This window comes from Kogia breviceps, chromosome 10 (genome assembly GCF_026419965.1).
Source record: "Kogia breviceps isolate mKogBre1 chromosome 10, mKogBre1 haplotype 1, whole genome shotgun sequence".
NCBI lineage: Eukaryota > Metazoa > Chordata > Mammalia > Artiodactyla > Physeteridae > Kogia > Kogia breviceps.
Genome location: NC_081319.1, coordinates 52,833,184 through 52,854,604, shown reverse-complemented (window position 1 = coordinate 52,854,604; position 21,421 = coordinate 52,833,184). Strand labels below are relative to the sequence as shown.

Genomic DNA, 21,421 nt, shown 5'->3' with positions numbered 1-21,421 from the left:
AAAAAAAAAAAACTAAGACACTCAATCACTGAATTGTCTGTTTCCCGACTGCCTCCAATCCAAAATTGCCAACCCCTCAACTTCCCTAATCCCTCTTTAAAATCATCCAGCAAAAGCCCAAATTCTCTCAATTTCCTTTTAATTCCTTTTTTATTGAGAGGCTCCTTACAGTGGCAAGATCAATAAACACTACAGGTGTCTTTTTATGTGGGCTCTAACATACTCATCAAAAGACATACTAGAGGGCTTCCCTGGTGGCGCAGTGGTTGGGAGTCCGCCTGCCGATGCAGGGGACACGGGTTCGTGCCCCGGTCTGGGAAGATCCCACATGCCGCGGAGCGGCTGGGCCCGTGAGCCGTGGCCGCTGAGCCTGCGCGTCTGGAGCCTGTGCTCCGCAACGGGAGAGGCCACAACAGTGAGAGGCCCGCATACCCCAAAAAACAAACAAACAAAAAAGACACACTAGAATATTCATATTGGGCTTATTCAATATAGACAAAATACCCAACTACTCAACAATAAAATGAATACGCAAATTCCGGTACAGTCTCATAATGGAACATTACATAACAATGAGAAACTAATTTCACTCAATGACATGGATGAAATTTGTAAGGCTGAGCAAAAGAAGCTAGACTCTAAAGAAAATATATTGTGATCCACTTTTATTGAGTTTAAAACTCAGTCCAATGGAGTTAGCCATCGGTTAGTAATTACCCTTGTGCAGGGATGGGAGGAGACATGAAGGGGGCTTCTGCATGCAGGTAATGTGTTGTCCTTTCTCTGGGTACTAGTTATGTGGATATGTTTAGTTGATGAAAATTCAAAAAACTGTGATATAAATGAATAAATAACAAATGATAAAACATGATATAAATGAAGTTATTTACAAAACAGAAGCATACTCACAGACATAGAAAACAAAGTTATGGTTACCAAAGAGGATAGCAGAGGAGAGATAAATTAGGAATTTGGGATTAGCAGACACAAACTACTATGTATAAAATAGATAAACAGCAAGGCCCTACTGTATAGCACAGGGAACAATATTCAACGTCATGTAACAAGCCATAATGGAAAAGAATATGAAAAAGAATATATAGATAACTGAATCACTTTTCTGTACACCAGAAACTAACACAATATTGTAAATCAACTATATTTCAATTTAAATAAATAAATAAATAAAATAAACATCCATGAGGCCATACGGACATAAATATATAATTGAATAAGTAACGAAATGGAGAAGAGACGAATCTCCCTTAGAGAAGATAATTTATGCACAGACTCCCCATGGCAGGAGGCAGAGCTTAACACCCCACCACCATTCGACTGTGAGCTACATTTAATGATTCCAAAGAGTAGTGTGTGGAGGTGACTTAAGAGTGGAGAAGCCTGGCAAACACTACCTGAGCCAGGGGATCAAGGTCAACATCATCAGTAAGTCATTCTGTTAGCTCGTACGCGGGCCTCTCACTGTTGTGGCCTCTCCCGTTGCGGAGAACAGGCTCCGGACGCGCAGGCTCAGCGGCCATGGCTCAGGGGCCCAGCCGCTCCGCGGCACGTGGGATCTTCCCGGACCGGGGCACGAACCCGTGTCCCCTGCATCTGCAGGCGGACTCTCAACAACTGCGCCACCAGGGAAGCCCTCGTACTCTTGATTTGATGTGATGAGAATGGCAAGTCACCTCTGTGGTCTTTCTCCTAAAAACCTGTAACCCTAGTCTAACCATGAAAAACACTGGATACACCCAAATCCAGGTCCATTCTTCAAAAACCTTGACCAGTATTCTTCAAAGCTGTTAAAGTCATCAGGAACAAGGAAAATCTGAGAAGTGATTACAGACGAGAATAGACTAGGGAGGGAATTCCCTAGCGGTCCAGTGGTTAGGACTTGGATTCTGTCCCAGGTTCAATCCCTGGTCGGAGAACTAAGATTCTGCGATTCTGCAAGTGGCACAGCAGAGCGCAAAAAAAAAAAAAAAAAAAAAAAAAAAAAAGCCTAAGGAGACATGAATAATTTAATGTGGTATCTTGGACAAGATCCTGGAACAGAAAAGCGACATTGACTGAAAAAAGTTTTTTTCATTTTTTAAATGTTGAATTTAGTTAATAGTAACATACCAACCAAAGTTGTTTCTTAGATGTGACGGATGTACCACAGTAATGTAATTATTATTCAAGATGATCACAACAGGGGGAACTAGGTGAGGAGTATACAAGAGCTCCATGTATCATTTTGCAATTTTCCTGTAAATCTAAAACCTCTAAAATAAAATGTTTCGTTTTGTTTTCAAACGGGGAATCGCAACTGTGCTTTCTCACAGAGTTGTGTACAAGCGAAGTGCGAAGGCTCAATGCTTACCACATAGATGTCAGGTGTAGTTACTGTGGTTTTATGTAAAATGAGGGACAAGAGCTCGGATACGCGAGAACTCTAACCAGGATAAGCACACGGCAGCGGCGCGCAGCTCGCCCCTGGTCCACCCAACACACGCGCACACGCGCGGGTGAGCACACGTCCGGCCGGGCACGCGCGCTCACGCCGCAGGGGGCGGGCCGCAGGGGACGCCAGCGTGGGGCGGAGCCAGCCGCAGTTCCCACGCCGGCCGCGGCCCCCGGAAGTAGTGTGTCAGGGGACGCGGCGGGGCGGAAACCCTGCATGGCGGAAACCCTGCATGGCTGGAGGTAGTGGCGCCGCCCGGGGCGGAGACGCTGCTGCTGTTGCTAGACGACGCAAACTAGTCTTCGTCACTTCCTCAGCCCGCCGTCTGCCCACTCCCCAGGCCGGAACCCAGGGGCCCGGAGCCGGGGTGGGCGCAGGGTCGTCCTCCGAGGTCCAAGATAGCGGTCAGCCGGGCAGCTGGAGTGGAGGCCACGCCACCTGCGGGGAAGGACCCGAGCCGAGGCGGGAAGATGGCCGCAGACAAGCCTGCAGGTGAGGCCCCCGCGCCTCGCGCGCTGGGGCGGCGGGACCCGCGGGGGTGGGCAGACCCTATGCTGCGGTGGTGGGGCCCCGGGTGGGGACGAGGGGTTGGGACTCCAGGGCGACTCTAATTGAGGCGTGCATTTCTCTCCCCCATCCCCTCCCTCGGCCGTCGCTACTGTGAGTCTCTGGGCCCAAGGTCCGATAGTTTCTTACCAAGTGCTGTATGAAGCCGCTTCTAGCCGCCTTTGCCCGGCTCTCCGGAATATCTCTGGTTTAAAAAGCTTAAATCTAGGTGGCCGCTTCACAGACTTTTCGATTTCCCACTGAGGAAGGCAGAGCAAGGAAAGTTCACCCCGGAGATGCAGCTACCCTGATGCCCCCTGCTCGGGCTAGGACTCATCTGGGTGGTTTCGGCCACATCACCCTGCCTATGGTCAGCGACGTCTTGTGTAATTAGCTTTGTAAAAACAACTTATTGAAATAGGCATAACATTATCGTGTCTCACTTCGAGCTGTGCTCTCTATAATATCTTGCGTTTAGAACCTCTTTTCCCTTCAAGTTTAATCTCGACGATTTTCTTTATGGATTATTGCTCCATTCCTAGAATCTTCTCCATTGAGGAATATAAAATTCTTTCCTGCCTACTCTGGGACGGTCTGGCTTATATTTCCTGTAAGAAAATAATGTTCTCTGTGGCATCCATCCAGGTTTTGTTGGAAGGAACTTAAATGACAGGACTTCGAAGTGGTCAACAATTAGACTTTTTACAGTAAAATTAATTTTTAAAAAAGAAAAGAAAATCTCAATGTGCTGTAAGTTTTTTATTAGGTCCTGATCTCAATAACTGACGAACTTGATTTGAAATTAAAGTGAGCCAAGCCTAATACAGGTACAGATGAATGAAGTTGTCAGAGCATCTCTTCAGTAATCTACTAAGAAGAAAAACAAGAGAAAAGGTTTAGAAAGTGAGGCTAAACCTTTAGAGGGCGCTAGAGAATTTGAAATAGGCTGGTCAGGGAAAGCCTCTGGTGAGGTGATATTTGAGCAGACACCCCAATGAAATGAAGGGATGAGCCATACGGAATGCGGAGAGGGGTGGGTGGGAGAAAGTTCCAGGCAGGGAATAAGCATGGCCTATCCAAGGCTGGACCAAGAGGACCAACATATTCCATCTTAGTTTAGGACATTGTCTCTCCCCCAGGTTTACCATTTCTATTCACCCATACCATTGCACTTGCCTGGAATGACCTTTTTAGGCCTAAAACCTATGTCGTTTTCAAGTCCTACCTCAGTCACAAAGCATTCTTCTACTTATTCATTCATAAAAATTGAGTGCCAGGCACTGCCTTGGATATTAAAGAAATGGATATGACACACTTCCTGCTTTTGAAGACCTGCTATTCAGTCTGTTACAGTCAGCCCTATTATAGTGGCACTTCTATTTGGGAAGAGCTATGTAATATATGTAGTAGAAGAATAAGGTCCAGAGTGATGTGGGGCCTATTTCTTTGATTGGTTTAAGCTTATAGGCCACAATGTAGGAAACTTCCTACCTAGATAATAAGGTTGAATTTATATTAAGTAGATGAGTGTTTAGTGTGGCCCCCATGAATCTCTCCACTCCTCCTCTCCATCCCCATTTCAAGTGTTGTTGTCCTGGCCTTTATCTCTTTTTTTTTTTTTTTAAATTGGAGTATAGTTGCTTTACAATGTTGTGTTAGTTTCTGCTGTACAGTAAAGTGAATCAGCTATACGTATACATCTGGCCTTTATCTCTTGATATGGTCTGTTTCACATTGAGCATCCTTCTGAATGGTTTTGTCTCTTCCTATCCAGTCCATTCTCACTGCTGCGTTTTCACTTTATTTCTAAAACACTATTTAGGGCTTCCCTGGTGGCGCAGTGGTTGGGAGTCCGCCTGCCGATGCAGGGGACGCGGGTTCGTGCCCCGGTCCGGGAGGATCCCACATGCCGCGGAGCGGCTGGGCCCGTGAGCCATGGCCGCTGAGCCTGCGCGTCTGGAGCCTGTGCTCTGCAACGGGAGAGGCCACAGCGGTGAGAGGCCCGCGTACCGCAAAAAAAAAAAACAAAAAACACAACACTATTTAGATTATACCATTCCTTGCCTATAAACTTTCTAAGACTGTGCCATTTTTTGTGCATCAGATCTTCACTCCTTAATGTCATTTGTGAGGCTCTTCACAATCTTTTTCCATCTGATACTTCTATATCATCACATCTAGCTCTTCACACCACAAATGATTCTTAGAAAGTATCATGTTCTTTTGAGTTTCTGAGTGATAATGCCCTTCTTTCTCTTCTCTATCTGGTGAACATGGTTCTCATTCAAAATCTAGTTTAGATGCTGCTTCAACTCTGAGCTCCTGAGCCCAAGACCCTTTTCATGGAGCTTGTTCTTCATTAGGTAAGAAAGAGGCCCATGAAAGGATTTAAGAAGGTAAGTGACCTGATGACACTGACTGTGGTAGAGAATGGATTTTTTTTTTTTTTTTTTTTTGCCTCACCTCTCAGCCTGTAGATCTTAGTTCCCCAATCAGGGATCAAATCTGTGCCCCCTGCAGTGGAAGCGTGGAGTCTTAACCACTGGACCACCAGGGAAGTCCAAGGATAGATTTAAATGAAATAAGACTGGAAGCTCAGAAACTAGCTGAGACCAGCTAATGTTGTGATATTAATTTATTCATTAAATAGTCACCCATAGCCTGCTCTGCCAGACACTGCAAAGTCTCTGTCCATGAGGAGCTTGTAATGTAGTATGAAAGGTAGATAAACATGTAAACAAAGTAAGAAATAATTCGGATTTCAAGCTGTGATGAATATTGTGAAGAAAAGAAAAAATGAGTAAAAGGATGGAGGATAACTGAGAGCAGGGACCCTACTTTGAGTGGATTGGTTAGAGAAGGAAGGGCTCTCTTAAAGGTGACATTTGAACAATGTCCTTGCTCCTTGGGAAAGGTTCTGAGTTAAGCCTCAGTTTCTTCATTTGTAAAATGGGGGTCCTAATAATCTTCTAATTTATTCCTAATAGCTTTCTAATTTATTTACCTCCCCAGGTTACAGCTTGTGAGGATCAGCTGAGGTGAGGTATATGTTTTAGCCCACATCCTCTGGGAAGCAGAACCCGATTAAGGTGTTCACTTTTTGGAAGGTGCAAGCCCAGGATAGTGAAGGTGAGGGAGAGAAGGAAGGAAGGCAAAGGAAGATGAACTACATTACAGCCCTAGCTACTGTTCCACCGTGACCTGTGAAGAGACGTAGCAGGTCATTTGCATATGGGACTTTTCTGTAAGGTTTTCGAGGAGAAATTACACTTCAGAATAGTCCATATAAGAGAGAAAGAAGGGATGATTTATTTGTCCAGCTTTCTCTCATTTCCTCTTTCCAGTTGGTCAAGACTCACCTTCTGGAGAATTAATTTACCTGTGCTTCTAGGTTATGTGGCTTCTTAGTGCTTGATCAGCCAGCAGTTCTCACACCCTGATTTGTATTTCAGCCAAATCATAAAGGGAGGGGGTTCCCATCCACCCTGATCCCATCCTCCCTTTATCATTCAAAGGTAAACATTGAAGGGGCAGTTGAAAGTTCCAAGGTTCATGTGTAAAAGTGGTGTAAAACACCAGTAATATTTTAGGGTGATTTATTTGACTTTACTTTTGATAGTTATTTGAAAGGAGAAAGTGGCTGGAGTTAGGATGCAAAATCCTAGATTTGAATTTATCTGAGAATCTGAACTATGAGGATGGCAGTAGTAGTCTTAATAGGAAAAGGTTGATGACATTATGAATATGGGAAAGACAAGACCAGATGAGTAATATGAAATCAGGAGAAGAGTACTTGAAGATGGCTTTGAAATTTTGAGCCAGGATGACTGTAAACATGGTAGGAAGAACAAACTAAATGGGAAAACTTTAAGTTAAGGCTATTTTTATTTTATTTAAAACACCCCAACCTTTTTATTGTTATTAACTGTATGAGGTAAAAAACATGAAGTCCTCTATCACTTCTGCCCACCCAGTCTCACTGTCCAGGTAACTAACACTGAGTTTGTGTGTTCTTCCAGACTTTTTCTATCCCTTCCCAAGCTTACATCGACTAAAAAATCTATATGTGTGTGTGTGTGTATATGTGTATACACACACACACACACACACACACACACGTGCAAATGAGGAAATAAACTGTGCAATACTGTCTTGCCATTTGCTTTTTTCAAGGTCCAGTAAAGAATCTGTGCATTTTTTAAATTGAAGTATAGTTAATGGAGTCTGTACATAAAGTATCTTCTCTAAGTGACCTACATTGGGTATTTTATTTTTTTATAAATTTATTTATTTATTTGTTTTTGGCTGCATTGGGTCTTTGTTGCTGCACGCGGGCTTTCTCTAGTTTCAGAGAGCAGGGGCTACTCTGCAGTGTGCCGTCTTCTCATTGCAGTGGCTTCTCTTGTTGCAGAGCACAGGCTCTAGGCACATGGGCTCAGTAGCTGTGGCTCGCGGGCACTAGAGCACAGCCTCAGTAGTTGTGGTGCACGGGCCCAGTTGCTCTGCAGCATGTGGGATCTTCCTGGACCAGGGCTCAAAACCATGTTCCCTGCATTGGCAGGCAGATTCTTAACCACTGCACCACCAGGGAAGTCTCTACATTGGGTATTTTATGTGTTTTTAGCATTTAAGAATTTAGAGTCTTATGATTCCAATTTTAAATGAAAAACTGATTTATATTTGTGAATATAAGTTGAGGCCTTACTATGTTATTGCATGGACATTAAAGTCACTGTTTTTCAGTAAGCTTAACTTTTTAGATTTATAAGTTATTTGAGTTCTCAGAAATTTTGTCTTTTTAAGTCAAAGGTTGTACTTAAAATGTTTTAAGGTTGTAGTTAAAATGGAATATATTAAATTATTTAAGGTAGTTATAATTTTGTTTGAAGGTGTAAGTGAAATCAAACATTCATCACAGCCCTTGAAAATGAAAACTCCAAATAGAGTAAGATGTTGACGTTGAATGTAAAAGTCTGAGGAAAATCTAGTCATTCTGAACTTGTAAATTAATAAGTGTTAATATTTGAAAACTAGAGTAAATCTCTTCTCCATGCATAAAAACTACTCTCAGATATGAAAATAAAAACAGTCATCAGCACTGGTAGCATTCTGCTTTGCCTGTCTTTCCCAAAGTGTGCTGATATTCTTGAAGCTTGGTATTCTGTTCTTTGTTTCTGAATTGCTGCATAGGACGCTCAAGTCTATAGCATTTCTGGTCACATCTTAGTCCTCTGAGCTGTGGAGAAATCAGCCATCGTATGTAGGGCTTTGCTAAGGAAGGTGTACTTGGTCATGTGATAGAAAACCACACTTGAGGTGTGTGAACCTTAGCTGGATGGTGGCTTTAGTAAACCTGAATTCTTTTTCTTTGAAATGGCATCCTCATTTAAACTTCACAAAGGCATCAACACTATTTTGCGAGAGTAGCAGTAGATTTCCTCAGGCCTGCATTTCTTTTACTTTGGGGAAATTTTTCTTTTCTTGAACATCATTGGAGCTGTATTTTTTAAAGTGTAGCTTGTGTGGAAGATCCTCCAATCAGATTTTTTTTTTGATAAATTTATTTGTTTTATTTATTTATTTTTGGCTGTGTTGGGTCTTTCTTGCTGTGTAGGGGCTTTCTCTAGTTGCGGCGAGAGGGGGCTACTCTTCATTGTGGTGTGTGGGCTTCTCATTGCAGTGGCTTCTCTTGTTGTGGAGCACAGGCTATAAGCACGTGGGCTTCAGTAGTTGTGGCTCACAGGCTCAGTAGTCGTGGCTCACGGGCTCTAGAGCGCAGGCTCAGTAGTTGTGATGCACGGGCCTAGTTGCTCCCCAGCATGTGAGATCTTCCCGGACCAGGGCTCGAACCCATGTCCCCCGCATTGGCAGGCGGATTCTTAACCACTGTACCACCAGGGAAGCCCCTCCAATCAGATTTGAATTGTTAACATTCTGTGTTGGAATGTGTCTGGGCTTTCCGTTAACTGACTTTTTCCCGTTTGGGAAAAGCAGTGTGTTTCTTTTCTACTAGTTTAAACCTAATTGTTTGGAAGCCTGTTGACTTAAAAAGCGTCAAGGTCTGTGCGCTGAAGAGCTCTGTTCGCCTAGGTGGTCAGCCCTGTTCATTAGGCCAGAGTAGAAGGAAGGTCAGGCTTATGGATGAATGGTCATATACTCTTTCAATTGGTAACAGAGACTATTTTTGGAAAAATAAAGACACATTGTGGAATGTGCAGCCTCTTTCTGGTAAGAAGTCAGTAGTTACCAAGAAAATGAATGTTTTAAAGACTGCTTGTGAAAATAATACCTGTTCCTTGCAGAAAACTTGAAAAGTACAGAAAGATAAGGAAAATAGGAATAGTAATCCTACTGGAGTAGGTTTTTTCCCCCTAGTTTTATCTTGAAGTAAAAGAATGTAGGTAAAATAATAGCTGGTTAACATGTAAAAGGCTGTTTACTGAGCTCAGTTCTCTAAAATGTCTGTTTCAGAGACTTTTGTCATCCTTAGAGTCTAGCTTATTAAAGTTGGCTTCTTTCCTTATTTGGAAGATTTTAGGAGACTTTTACAGTTCCTAGAGGATAATGATAGCAGTGGCCACATAAGCCAATCTGCTTCTGGTGGAATGTAGAAGCTTAAACTCTTCAGTGCCTTGGTGAATTGTTGGGTGTTTCCCTTTGCCTTGTATTTATAATCACAATTTATAAATGACAGTTGGGCCAAGAAGTCCCATTAAAGAATGTCATCTAATTTAGAGAGGCTATATTTTAGAAGAAGCTATGGAGATAACTTGATGGCAAACTAAGAATTGGGGGCATTTGGTTTAAATTTAGTGTACTTCTTTATGAGGGGAGATAAAGTTCTTAAACACTTTAGGTTTCCTAAAAAATTTCGAAGTATTTACGTTCATTGTTAAAATTTTACAGTGAATATACCTAGAGTTGAGGTTCTGTCTCAATCTAAACTCATACCTGGCTTTCTGGGGTCCTGAAATCCTGTGTCCCCATTTTTACACAGTTTAAAGAAAATGGTCCTTACTGTTATTGTGCACCTGAAATTTTTGCAAAGCAGGTATACTGTGTAAACAGTTAACAGTAACTCACTGTTACTGGCTTTCTAAAGAAAAAGCTGTTTGACAGGGTCCTCTTAAACCAGTGAGCTCTCTCCATTAAACTATTAGTTTTTTGTCCTCCCTGTTATGAATCAATTCTTATTTATTTGTATGCAAAAGTGGAAATGAAATACTAATTTATCTAACTTTAATTATCAGAGGTAACACTTCTAACAAACCCCAATGCCAGGGACTTCCCTGGTGGTCCAGTGGTAAAGAATCTGTCCTGCAATGCAAGGGACGCGGGTTTGATCCCTGGTCAGGGAACTAAGGTCTCACATGCCGCAGGGCACTAAGCCCATGTGCCATAACTGCTGAGTCTGCACACCTCAACTAGAAAGCCTGCGTGCCTCAAACTACAGAGCACTCGTGCTCTGGAGCCCGCGCGCCACAACTGTAGAGCTCATGCACCCTAGAGGCCGTGCATCACAACTAGAGAAGAGAAAATCCGCACACCACAACTGGAGAAGAGCTCATGTGCTGCAGTGAAAAGATCCCACGTGCCACAATAAAGATCTTGCATGCTGCAACTGAGACCCAATCAATGCAGGCAAAAATAAAAATAAATAAATAAAATAAAATAAATATTTTTTAAAAAACACTGTGAATAAAATTTACCTCTAAAAAAACAAAAACACCCCCAAAAAACCCAAATACCAGAATACCTTTTTTTGTAGGGCAGATCTAAGTCTTAGATAAGCTCACTTAAAGCATAAGTTATATTTTGTTTTTAAGTGTAAGTGGTGATTCTCAAGAGTATTGTAATAATAGGGGTTTTGCAGTGATCTATGGAGCTGTTCACACTAAATCTAACTTCATTGTTTATTTGTATGTTTAAAGTGCAGAAGTAAGTATTTTATAAAAAAAAACAAACACAATGGACTCCTTAGTTGTTCTGTCAAAAGGAAAGGGGGAAGGAAGCTTATATTTAGTTAAGAGAGTTAGATGGTCAAGGGGAGACCAGACTGAAGATGTGACTGATTCCAAGACGTATGTTTTCATTATACCATTATGTCATCTTTTTTTGTGTGTGTGTGGTGCGCGGGCCTCTCACTGTTGTGGCCTCTCCCGTTGTGGAGCACAGGCTCCGGACACGCACGCTCAGCGGCCATGACTCACAGGCCCAGCCACCCCGCGGCATGTGGGATCTTCCCGGACCGGGGCACGAACCCGCGTCCCCTGCATCATCAGGCGGACCCTCAACCACTGCGCCACCAGGGAAGCCCTATGTCATCTTGACAGAGGGAAATTGGGGGTCTTTGCTTCCTGCTGATATGTGCCAGGCCAGGGCTTCCCAAAGTCAGCTCTCCTGAGGACTCATTCGTTGAAATGATCCAGGAAAACAGGTTTCTAGGCACTTATCAAAAAATGCTCACATCATTAGTGTACATACAGTTTAATGAATTCTCACACACCCAGAAGCACCCCCCACTCTCCACCCCATGCATCTTGCAGTCACTAGACTCCTGGAGGTAACCCCTTATCTGAATTCTAAAACCTTGTATTAGTTTTAGGTAGGCATTTAAAACTAAAACTTAACCCCTTATCTGAATTCTGAAACCTTGTATGAGTTTTAGGCAGGCATTTAAAAATAAACTTAAAAAAAAAAGTAACCCATGTAAATTATAAAAATTTAAGCAAGTGTTGTCAAATGCAAGTTTATGTGCCTGAAGCACAGTGAGGCCAAACAAACTGAAATGTCAGAGTTTGGAGCAGAGAAAGTTTTAGTGCAGGGCAGAGCAAGCAGATTGGGTGGCTTGTATTTAAAAAACCCAAACTCCCTGATGGTTTTTGGAAAAAAGTTTTTAATAGGCAAAATTTGGGGTGAGGGCTGCAGGGTGTGTGGCTTTCTTCTGATTGGTTGGTAGTGAGGTAACAGGGTGGTGTCCAGGAATCTTGTGCTCAGCCTGAAGTTACTATCCTCCACCAGTGTGGGGGCCTTAGTTCCTGCAGAAGAACTCAAGAGATGTGTTATGTATATTCCTTGAGGAGGAACCAGTACTCCGCACTATTGCTTCTTGACTGCTCCACCTTTGTTTCTGCATTCCCTCCCTTCTCTAATTACTGTTTGAATCTGCCCTTTGGTACTCAGGAAAGGTCTAGGAGCCTGAAGCTTTTTTCTACAAACAAGAAAACGGGGTGGGATGGGTATTTAGAAGGGTTTTTGTATCCAGGAGGGCCCCACAGACAGGGTCCTGCTCAGTTTCATGATTGAGAGGAATAGGAAGGGAAGTAAAATCTCTCCCTCTTCCATCCACTCCCTGAAGGTAATCACTGAATTTGATGTATATCCTTCCAAAGTTTATTCTGTACATATTCACATATTCAGAAGTACATATCTATGTATATACCTTTTTTTTTTTTTTTTTTTTTTTGTGGTACGCGGGCCTCTCACTGTCGTGGCCTCTCCTGTTGCAGAGCACAGGCTCTGGACGCGCAGGCTCAGCGGCCAGGGCTCATAGGCCTAGCTGCTACGTTGCATGTGGGATCTTCCCAGACTGGGGCATGAACCCGTATCCCCTGCATCGGCAGGCGGACTCTCAACCACTGCGCCACCAGGGAAGCCCTATGTATATATCTTTACAAAACATGAAGTTCGGTTGTATAATACTGTTTGCAGGACTTCCCTGGTGGCGCAGTGGTTAAGAATCCACCTGCCGGGCTTCCCTCACGCCTAGAGCCTGTGCTCCACAGCAAGAGAAGCCACTGCAATGAGAAGCCCGCGCACCTCAACGAAGAGTAGCCCATGCTCACCACAACTAGAGAAAGCCTGTGCACAGCAACAAAGACCCAACTTGGCCAAAAATAAATAAATAAATAAGGAAGGAAGGAATCCACCTGCCAATGCAGGGGACATGGGTTCGATCCCTGGTCCGGGAAGATCCCACATGCCGCAGAACAACTAAGCCCGTGCACCACAGCTACTGAGGCCGCTAGCCACAACTACTGAGCCCACGCTCCTAGAGCCCATGCCCTACAACAAAGAGAAGCCACTGCAATGAGAAGCCCGCGCACCGCAATGAAGAGTAGCCCCCACCCACTTCCCGCAACTAGAGAAAGCCTGCCTACAGCAATGAAGACCCAATGCAGCCAAAAATTAATTTTTTTAAAAAAACTGTTTGCAATCTGTTCCTTTAAGATGTTGAAGATATTTTTCCATGTCAACACATGTGGACTCAACTTCTTTAACAGTTGTTTAGTGTGCCATTGTATTTCCTATACCATGCTTCAGTTAGCAGTTTCTTTTTTTTTTTTTTTTTTTTTTTTTTTTTTTTTTTTTTTTTTTTTTTTTGTGGTACGCAGGCCTCTCACTGCTGTGGCCTCTCCTGTTGCAGAGCACAGGCTCCGGACACACAGGCCCAGCGGCCATGGCCCACGGGCCCAGCTGCTCCACGGCATGTGGGATCCTCCTGGACCAGGGCACAAACCCACATCCCCTGCATCGGCAGGCAGACTCCCAACCACTGCACCACCAGGGAAGCCCAGCAATTTTTTTAAAATGGGAATATATAGTTAGCAATTTCTTAACTGAGGGATATTTAAGGATATCTCTAGTTGTGTTATTTCTAGACATTCACTTTTATAAATAGTGCTGCAGTAAGCATCTTTGTGTATTTGTAGAGTAAATACCTAGAAGTGGGATTGTTTGGTCAAGGCTATGTACATAGACAGGTACTGGCAATTCCTTACCAGGAGGTCTTAACCAGTTTATGCTCAGACCCAACAGGTGTTGTCCTTGAGTAGGTTAAGACTTGGTTCAGCTGAGATTTTTATGTTAATTTTTTTAATTAAAAAAATCTAATTTTTAAAAGAGTAAATTGGATAGCAATTGTGAATATTAGAATGTACATGGACAGTTCCGTTAAGGAAGCTTTTTTAAAAAATATTTTTTTCGGCTGTGTCAGGTCTTAGTTGCAGCACACAGGATCTTTTCATTGTGGTGCATGGGCTCTTCGTTGGGCGCATGGGCTTCTCTCTAGTTGTGGCACGCAGGCTTCTCTAGTTGTGGCACTCAGGTTCCAGAGCACGTGGGTTCAGTAGTTGCAGCGTACGGGCTCTCTAGTTGTGGGGTGCGGGCTTAGTTGCCCTGCAGCATGTGAGATCTTAGTTCCCCAACCAGGGATTGAACCCGCGTCCCCTGCATTGGAAGGCAGTTTCTTAACCACTGGACCACCAGGGAAGTCCCAAGGAAGCTTTTTAAATGTATTAATCTTGGCTTTTGGATTTCTTTGCCTGGAAATTACCTATGAGTTCTTATCAATGTAGTTTTCTCATTGTTAAATGTTGCTGTGTTCCAACTGGATTATAAACTTTTTGAAGGCATTGTATATGTATTTATAATCTCCTTATGTCTGCAGGGCCTGGCATATTTTCTTGAATATGTGGGATTTTTGGTATATGGCTAGGGGACAGATCTAATATTTTTAAGAGAACACAATATTCTCAGCCTGAATGACCTGACGGACAGAGCTGTAATCCTTATATAAGGATTTCCAGAGCAAAAGGAAACATTTCTTAAGTTTTCAAAGGAATGGCTTCTTCCTCACTTATGACACTAATAGTCATTGTGGTTGAGAGAGGTCTAACTTTGGCAATTTCACTAGGAAGAAGACAATTAAGAAGAAAACTAGGGACACATTCACTGCATTTACTGTTATTTCTAAAGAACTATAAAACTTGTGTGTTTGCAGATCAGGGAGCAGAGAAACATGAAGGGACAGGTCAGTCCTCTGGGATCACTGATCAAGAGAAGGAGTTGTCCACCAGTGCTTTCCAGGCTTTCACAGTAAGAAGTGGTTTCGCTTAATCTGTTCCATTTTTGGTAACTGTCAAGCATGAATATTTTCACAGTGAATTTTTTAATTTATAATTTTTGTTCTGTACTAATTCAAGAGTTTTAAGTTTATAGAGTAGGTTTAGGTGTAAAAATTTTTTTTTAAATCTTAGAGTTTAAATATGGTGAAAGGAATGGGAGTAATTTGAGCCATTCCCGAATTTTTGTGTTTCCATAAACATATTTTAACTGTCATAATATTGTTTTTAAGTCTCTTAAATTTAGATTTGTAAATATGTGAGTCAGTCTTTTCATTTTACTACTCTCTTCAGTTCTCTTCCGTGACTGTACTTTAAAATGAAACCCCAAAAGTTTATTGTCAAAACTTTAACTTTTCTGACATTAAACGATATGAAAGAAAACATTATCTGATTATCAAGTTACATACATGTAAGTGGAAGAACTTGATACTTGGGTATTCCAAGTATACTAGAAATTTAAATCTCGAGTAATTAATCTTATTACCTTTGTTGGCTAGCCTTGGCTGTTATACCTTGCTAGCAATATGTACTAATATATATCTGATTATAATATATATTATATATAGGTATATTACATACCCGTATATGTGTGTGTGTCTTGTAGATATAATGCACATGTATCACTGTTAGAGTTTCATTCTTAGGAAATAAATATCCACAATTTTTTTTCAGTTTTATTGAGATATAATTGACATATCAGTTTCTTAATTGGCATGACTCTTACTTCAACTAGTGACTAATTAGTATATTTAGGGGAATAATATCTGTCTTTGTAAGAATTTTTAAATAAAGATCAATGAAATATATTTGGAAATGAATGTATAGTTCTTAAAGTTGGTATGTAATTTTGTTTGTGTGTTTTTGTTTTAGGCTGGAAATTATGATGTCTGTCTGCAACATCTTGCCTGCCTACAAGATATAAACAAAGACGATTATAAAATAATTTTGAATACAGCAGTAGCTGAGTTTTTCAAAAGTAACCAGACAACAACAGATAGTTTAAGACAGACACTTAACCAGCTGAAGAATCAGGTGATACATAAATGAATTTCATTATAAAAATATTGTGGTGCTCTCTAGATTGTGAAATTAAGTGAGTTAAGTAAAATTAATTTGACTTCCTATCTGATATTAATAGCATAATTTCTAATATAAAACATTTGTTGGGGGCTTCCCTGGTGGTGCAGTCGTTGAGAGTCCACCTGCCAACGCAGGGGACACGAGTACATGCCCTAGTCTGGGAGGATCCCACGTGCCGCGGAGCAGCTAGGCCCATGAGCCATGGCTGCTGAGCCTGCGCATCCAGAGCCTGTGCTCCGCCACGGGAGAGGCCACAACAGTGAGAGGCCCGCGTTACCACAAAAAAAAAAAAAAAAAATTTTGTTGGTATTAATTTTATTTGTATAAAATTCTTATTCCAGGAAATGAAAGGTATGCTGTGTGATTTTATTTTGTATTGGCTTTTGGTTTTGGCTGCATTGGGTCTTCGTTGCTGCACACAGGCTTTCTGTAGTTGGGCCGAGCAGGGGCTACTCTTTGTTGTGGTGCGCAGGCTTCTTCTCATTGTCATGGCTTCTCTTGTGGAGCACAGGCTCTAGGCTCTCAGGCTTCAGTAGTTGTGGCACATGGGCTCAGTAGTTGTGGCTCGCGGGCTCTAGAATGCAGGCTCAGTAGTTGTGGTGCACGGGCTTAGTTGCTCCGCAGCATGTGTGATCTTCCCAGACCAGGGCTCGAACCCGTGTCCCCTGCATTGGCAGGTGGATTCTTAACCACTGTGCCACCAGGGAAGTCTTTCTATGGGGTTTTGAACTTGAACAGAATAAGCTAATACACAAAATTTGAAAGAGCTTTGGAGTTTTTGTTTGTTTGTTTTTGTGGTACGTGGGCCTCCCACCATTGCGGCCGCTCCGGGGCATGAACCCACGTCCCCTGCATCGGCAGGCGGACTCTCAACCACTGCACCACCAGGGAAGCCCTGAGCTTTGGAATTTTGAGAAAGAATTAAAATAGAAATATATAAGAAGAGTGGCTGCTGAGATTTTATCTTATTTATAACTGCAAAGATCTGATTATTAATAATAATGTCAAACTGTTTTAGCATTTTGGATTAGGAGATGATTAACTGATCAAATAGAAGATATTCTGATTTATATATGGTTTGGGACTTGCCTTGGTCATTGGGCATAACAGCATCACAAGGGTAGACCTTTGATATTCAGGATGGATAATAGCAGACCTTTAGTGCTTGCTATGTAACAAGACCTTACATAACTAAGAACCTCGTATAGGACATCTCACTTATTCTTCCCAGTAGCCCTGTGAAGTAGCTACTATATTTTTTCTCATTTTACAGATGGGAAAGCTGAGGTACAGATGGCTTGGATGAATTGTCGAAAGACACAAAGCTTTTAAGTAATAAGAGCTACATGAACCCAGTTCTGTTTGTGTTTTTAGTTACTGCTTCATGTTGTACAAGGTCTTGAGACCTTTTTGAGCCCCCATCCTGGATTCATGAGTACCACCATACTGTGGAAGCATCACCTAAAATGTGACATGGTTAGAAATAAGAGACCCCTTCAGGCTCTTCATGACTTTATAGGAGTAAAGTAACTTTTCAACCCTATTAAAATTCGTCAATGAAAAGGAGAATAATAGCCAACATTTAGTAAATAGTTATTACTTGATTCCATATTTCATATTAAATGCTTTTTATGTCATATCTCACATAATCCTCACATTCAACCCTTGTGGTAGGTATTTGTTATCTCAATGTTTAACTTTTTTATATTTTATTTATTTATTTGGCTGCATTGGGTCTTAGTTGTGGCATTCCGGATCTTTGTTGCAGTATGCGGGATCTTTCCTTGTGGTGCACAGGCTTTCTACTTGCAGCACATGGGCTCTCTAGTTGTGGTGCACAGGCTCCAGAGCACACGGCCTCAGTAGTTGCAGCGTGAGGTCTTAGTTGCCCCTTGGCATGTGGGATCTTAGTTCCCCGACCAGGGATCGAACCCGTTTCCCTTGCACTGGAAGGCTGATTCTTAACCCCTGGACCACCAGGGAAGTCCCCTATCTCAATTTTAAATTGAGGTTTAGAGAGCCTACTAATTTTAATTTTTACAGCTAGGAAGGGGAGAAGCAGGATTTGAACCAGACCTTCTGACTCTTGAGCCTGTTCTCATAACTGCCTCAGTCTTTGTAAATGTATATGTCATCACATTACATCATTGCTCTAGTCTTATTAACCATGATTTATCTGGAGCTCCAGAATCAAAGGAAAGATGATGTTTGCTGATGTCTAGTACTTGTGCCCTACCACCCCATAGACAGTTTCTTACAAGGAACATTAATTTGGGCTTTGAGTACAAGTTCATCCTGAAAACTTTTTTTAGAATAAGAGGCTCCTGGGGACTTCCCTGGTGGCACAGTGGTTAAGAATCCGCCTGCCAGTGTAGGGGACATGGGTTTGATCCCTGGTCCAGGAAGATCCCACATCCCACAGAGCAACTAAGCCCATGTGCCACAACTACTGAGCCTGCTCGCTAGAGCCCAAGAGCCACAACTACTAAGCCTGCGTGCCACAACTACTGAAGCCCATGCACCGCAACGAAGAGTAGCCCTGCACACAGCAATGGAGACCCAGTGCGTCCAAAAATAAATAAAGTATTAATTAATTTTAAAAAAGAATAAGAGGCTCCTGCAAACTTCCTGTTAAGCCAAGACAACTATTTTTTGAAATCCTTTCATCAGCCTTTATTCTTTTTTTTTTTAATTTAATTTTTGGCTGCGTTGGGTCTTCGTTGCTGCTTGTGGGCTTTCTCCAGTTGCACCAGGCTGGGGCTACTCTTTGTTGTGGTGTGCGGGCTTCTCATTGCGGTGGCTTCTCTTGTTGCGGTGCACGGGCTCTAGGCATGTGGCCTCAGTAGTTGCGGCACATGGGCTTAGTTGCTTCGCGGCATGTGGGATCTTCCTGGACCAGGGATCAAACCCGTGTCCCCTGCATTGGCAGGCGGATTCTTAACCACTGCACCACCAGGGAAGTCCCAGCCTTTATTCTTAATAAGATTGGTTCAGTAACACACACACACACACACACACACACACACACACACACACACACACACAGTGCCTTCCAACTCTCTTGAGTTTCCTACAAGTGTTTGTACTTGTGTCTCCTTGCTTTCTCTAAATCATACTTCTGTTCAGTCACATGTGTTCTGGGCATAGTGACACACCTTGTCAATCTATTCCACTTTCAGTGACTTTTTATCTCATTTAGTGAGTAGTTTTTGTTCTGGCTGGAGCAATTACTAGTTTATTTTGGTGAATCATAGAAAATGTGGCAAAGTTATTCATATCATAAGTTCAACCTCTGCTGAAACCAAAACTCCTTAATTCGTCCAAAATCCCTTTTTCTGGCTGAGAATTATCCCTTTCTTAGCTTATTCTCTCTTCATTGCATAACTACCTAGAAGTGTTATCTTTCTTTGGAAATTGAGTTTTCTCTATTTAAAGAGACTATTTTTAATCACTTGAAGATAGAGACTTGATAAGTGAAAATTATAAAGACCCCAAACTTATTGAGATGCACATGCTATTAGCTAGCTAGGACCAGTTGTTAACAACTGAACCCTCTTGTCAGGCTCACCACATGGGTGATTGAAATCTGCAGAAGTCTGATTACAAATCACTATGTATCATGGACTTTCTGTTTCTTATCATTAGCTAGACCAAGGTTGTTAAGTCCCTGTACAGTCGAACCTGGAGGTCCACGGGGGTTTGATTCCAGGGACCCCCCCCTCCCACCGCCGCCGCGGTAGCAAAATCCACAGTTCAAATCCCTTATATAAAATGGCATAATATTTTGATAGAACCTACATGCATCTTCCTATCTTCCTGTATACTTTAAATCATCTCTAGATTATTTATAATTCCTAATACAATGTAAATGCTATGTAAACAGTTGCCAGTGCACAGCAAATTCAAATTTTGCTTTTAGGAACTTTATGGAATTTTTTCCCCCAAGTGTTTTCAATCTGTGATTGGCTGAATCCACAGATGTGGAACCTGTGGATACGGAGGGCCAACTGTATGTCAAAATTCCACTGCTTAATTTAGGAAAATGTCAGTCTTAGAATTAATTACTTAACATTCCTTAGTAATTTAATGCAGTCTTTGTGGTGGCAAAGAAAGATAAATTTTAATACAGGTGGAATTCCATTTTAATGTGTTCCATGGAATTACAGAATGGTTGTAAAACATGATAAAAATTTAAAAGCCTATTACAGAAAGTGGGTATACAGATAGTCATTAGCTTTAAAATGCTAAGTGTTGTGACTTTTCTTCTTTTGGTATCAGATGTGGATGTTAGGGTTCTAGTAAAGCCATTAAAAGCTGATTTTCACCACCATGTGTGACAAAGTGTATTTTTGCTGTTCATTATTTTGAAAAATCCTTTTTTTTTAATTGTGAGAATAAAACCTGAACATAATAGGAAAATCAGAAAATATACTTTCTAGCTATATGACCTTAGGCAAGATAATTAAGCTTTTTTTCACTTGTTTCCTTATTTATAAAAAGGAAATGATAGGGCTTCCCTGGTGGCGCAGTGGTTGAGAGTCCGCCTGCCGATGCAGGGGGCACGGGTTCGTGCCCTGGTCCGGGAAGGTCCCACATGCCGCGGAGCGACTAGGCCCGTGAGCCATGGCCGCTGGGCCTGCGCGTCCGGAGCCTGTGCTCCGCAACGGGAGAGGCCACAGCAGTGAGAGGCCCGCATACTGCAAAAATTTAAAAAAAAAAAAAAAAAGGAAATGATAATATCTATGTCCTTGAGGTATGAGAAGGATTAAATGAGGTATTCTCTGTAAAGGGTTTAATGTAGCAGGCCTGGCACGTAGTTAAATAGTATTATTTGTTAATGTTTAAATTTACTTTGGTTTTTACAAAATGGAATCAAGCTTATGTATATGTACCTCATAACATCCTCATAGGAAAGGTCATTTTGAGTTTTGCCCATTCCGTATGTAGCCTCTTGCTACGTGAGGCTGGAAAGTGGGAATCCAACTCAGAAGCCACTGGCTTTTTGGCTTTTAGAAAGCATTGAGGATACCTTCACAGTGGCAAGGAAGAGACTCACCTTGCCTTGAGCGAGGTACTTAATATAAGTCCCATCAGCATGTTTTACTTAGCAGAATTTTATATGAATGAGATAACTTTTAGTATGTGAGAGTAATTAAAATCTAGAGGTCCAGGCTTCCCTGGTGGCAAAGTGGTTGAGAGTCCGCCTGCCGATGCAGGGGATGTGGGTTCATGTCCCGGTCCGGGAAGATCCCACATGCCGCGGAGCGGCTGGGCCCGTGAGCCATGGCCGCTGGGCCTGCACGTCTGGAGCCTGTGCTCCGCGAAGGGAGAGGCCACAACAGTGAGAGGCCTGCATACCGAAAAAAAAAAAAAAAAAAACTAGAGGTCCTATTAAAAATGTGAAAAATTTTAGAGTAAAAAATGTTGGCCTTTGTTCCTG

At 42.2% G+C, this 21,421-nt stretch overlaps 1 protein-coding gene across 5 annotated transcripts in view; it reads left to right on the top strand.

Annotated features, from left to right (window-relative positions):
* The first annotated feature begins 2,584 nt into the window (after positions 1-2,584).
* The window catches only part of CNOT10 (CCR4-NOT transcription complex subunit 10), a 64,891-nt gene continuing 46,054 nt past the window's right edge, over positions 2,585-21,421 (top strand). Inside the window, exons 1-3 of one of the 5 annotated variants that reach the window (XM_059077339.2) lie at positions 2,585-2,941; positions 14,778-14,872; positions 15,772-15,933. In XM_059077339.2, the coding sequence (XP_058933322.1) occupies positions 2,920-2,941; positions 14,778-14,872; positions 15,772-15,933 (279 nt within the window). In that variant the 5' untranslated portion in view covers positions 2,585-2,919. The remainder of the gene's footprint in view (positions 2,942-14,777; positions 14,873-15,771; positions 15,934-21,421) is intronic. The other 4 variants (XM_067005837.1, XM_059077340.2, XM_067005838.1 and 1 more) reach the window with 4 other exon arrangements.